The sequence below is a fragment of the Thamnophis elegans genome, chromosome Z (assembly GCF_009769535.1).
Source record: "Thamnophis elegans isolate rThaEle1 chromosome Z, rThaEle1.pri, whole genome shotgun sequence".
In the NCBI taxonomy this organism is placed as follows: Eukaryota; Metazoa; Chordata; class Lepidosauria; order Squamata; family Colubridae; genus Thamnophis; species Thamnophis elegans.
This window is the reverse complement of record NC_045558.1, coordinates 136,117,254-136,120,154: the sequence shown is the minus strand read 5'-3', so window position 1 is coordinate 136,120,154 and position 2,901 is coordinate 136,117,254. Positions and strand designations below refer to the sequence as shown.

The window sequence follows — 2,901 nt, the reverse complement described above, 5'->3', positions numbered from 1 at the left end:
TTTGAAGAGTTAAAATTCTTGAAGCAATTTGCATGACTTTCTCTTCTTATGATGCCTCAGAGGATATAAACATTCAGAGCAGTGGTGAGTTTCAAAAATTGTTCGAACCTGCTCTGTGTGTGTGGCCTCCTTTGTGGGAGTGGCTTGCAACTTCAACACACGCAATGTTCTGATTGCACCACAAATGCAGTAGTCATCCTTACCTTTCACAGAGGCACCGAGTTTTATAAATATGAGCATGATAGTGCAGAATAATCATATCCAAGGACCAGTGGTGGGTTTCAAAAAAATTTGGAACCTCTTCTGTAGGTGTGGCCTGCTTTCCGGGTCCACTGGTGGAACCTCTTCTAACCGGTTCAGCAGATTTGACGAACTGGTTCTACCCAATAGGTGCAAACTAGTAGGAACCCACCTCTGATTCAGAGAGACAATTGTGAATGAGCTTGGATACTACAAGTCCATCATTTCCTGTAGTCTAACACCAAGGTTAGTCCACAGATATATGGCCTTGTAATCCACAAAAACACTTGAAAATTGTCCAAACAAAATAAATCCACCAGACACATTTAAATCCATCAAGCACAGCTGAAATCTGCAACCATTCTTCATATGTTTTAGTCTTGGTGCTTTTAATCCTCTTAGTTGTTCTTCTCTGGACTTTTTCAAAAGCCTCAACATCTTTTTTTCTAGTGTGTATTTTTTATTAGAGAAATCATTTTTTGAAAAGTCCTTTGAAGAACCTCATGCTGATAGAACTATATTTTATTTCTGGAAATCAGGTTTGGCTTTAGGATTGAGGAAAAATTGCCCTATTGCAAAGGATTGGCTCGCTTAATGACTGCCATCTTCATTGCAATAAAGGTAGTAAATTTGGGTCCCATCATGAGATGTCCTGCTTTACGGCCATCATGATTGACGAAGTGAAATTTCAGTTGCAACTTGAGGAATAAATATACATTTGTATGATTTTGGTTTTAATTCTATAACTGCCTAAAGTCAAAGAAGCAAAAACAATAAACTTTTATTTTGTCCCTCCACCAGCATACATGGCATCATTAAAAAAGAGATAGGAGGATTTTTTTGCTATACATATTGAAGGTTGACGTAGAAGAAGTTTTGAGAACTCTTGGAGAATGAAATTCTCAAAGGACCTTTTTTTCCCTTAAAGAAACTATTTTAACTCTCCAGGAAGCAGCTGGATAAGCAGTCAAGTTCACAGCTTGAACCACAGATTTTTATTTCAGTGATGGACAAAAATATTAGGTGTTTTGCGCCTCCTCTGACGTCCCTTTGCAGATACAGAAGTCAGTTGACGTTGTCTCTGGAGATGGCAAAGAACTCTTTATGGATTCTGCATAGACTTATTTACTGGCATCATACAATCCATTCCAGTCCATTCCCTGTTGACTTTCACACACAACTCCCAACTCCCAACTCCCTATTGTGAGCTCTATGAACCATTATTGATTCCTTGTAACTGGAAATGCAGAGGTTCCCTTCACCTTCAATTCAAAAACAGATTATCTCTTTGGGCTTCTATTTTCCCTAATTTATAAGGGTCTCCCTTTTTTTTAAGTCTAAAAATATTCTACTGATCCATGGAGTATTCTACTGGTATGATGCAGATTGATCACCTGCTCCTTAGTTCAAAGACTCAAAGTCAGATTGCCCCCAGAAGTTGTGAATGCTCCAAGAGTTTTTAAGAAGATGTTGGATAACCATTTGTCTGAAGTGGTGTAGGGTTTCTTGCCTAAGCAGGGGGTTGGACTAGAAGACCTCCAAGGCCCCTTCCAACTCTGTATATTCTATTCTATTCTATTCTGTTCTATTCTATTCTATTCCTATTCCTATTCCTATTCCTACTATCCTACCCTACCCTACCCTACCCTATCCTATCCTATCCTATCCTATCCTCTAAAATATACCAAGGAAGATCTCTAGGACTTCAATCCATGTTTCTTCCTGTAAATGAAATTTAACTGTTTAAAAGTTACCTAGTTTATACCACAGCCTCGAGATTCTCTCCCACACCCCTCTACCAAAGTGCCACCTAGGTTAAACACGGCTTCCTTGAAGATAAGATTTGAGGATCCACAACCTGTTATGAACTTTATCTAGTGTTCACCTTCAACTACCTGTGACTGGATTATTTTGGAAAGCTGCTCAAAGGAGGAGAAGGTTTTTGCTTAGCATCAGATTCACTTCCTCTCACTGTGTGCCTAGCACAGTAATAGACTCCTGTGTCTTCAATTTTGAGGCTGTTCATTTGCAGATACAGCTGGCTTTTGGCATTGTCCCTGGAGATGGTGAAGCGGCCCTTGACTTTGTCTGAGTAGTTAATAGTACCAGAATTGGAGCTTATGTAGGCTACCCAATCCAGGCCTTTCCCTGGAGCCTGTCTCACCCAGTGCATGCCATAGCTGCTGAAGGTGAATCCAGAGGCTTGGCAGGAGAGACGGAGGGACTCTCCAGGTCTTCGCACATCCCCCCCAGACTCCACCAATTGGACCTGAGATTTGGCACCTAAAATGAAAGTTGTATCAGTGGACTTTCAAGTATAAAAGAATTAAAAATGAAAAAGCTGAACACAGAGGATAGAATTACCTCTCAAGACTGCTAGTAAGGACACTAAGTTTAGCCACAGGATCATTTTTGCTCCCTCTAATGAACTTTGTCCAAACTTTGTACTGCTGGGTGTAGACTGAAAAGGGAAACCATTGCAGTTCTTTTAAAGGGGAAATGGTGCCCTGATTTACATAATGCTTGGGATAAAAAAGCCCCTTGGTGCATTCACTTAGAGGTTCTTTGGACTATTCTTCATATGTTTTAGTCTCTTTGCCTTTCATCCTCTACGTTGCTCTTCTCTGTACTTTTTCAAAAGTCTCAGCATTTTTTTCCTAG

The 2,901-nt window shown here is 40.1% G+C and overlaps 1 gene segment (V, D, J or C); it reads right to left on the bottom strand.

The window, feature by feature from the left end:
- Positions 1 to 2,146: 2,146 nt before the first annotated feature.
- On the bottom strand, positions 2,147 to 2,682 carry LOC116521970. The segment is given in 2 exon segments: positions 2,147 to 2,523; positions 2,605 to 2,682. Coding segments are annotated over 2 exon segments (423 nt in total).
- Positions 2,683 to 2,901: the final 219 nt, after the last annotated feature.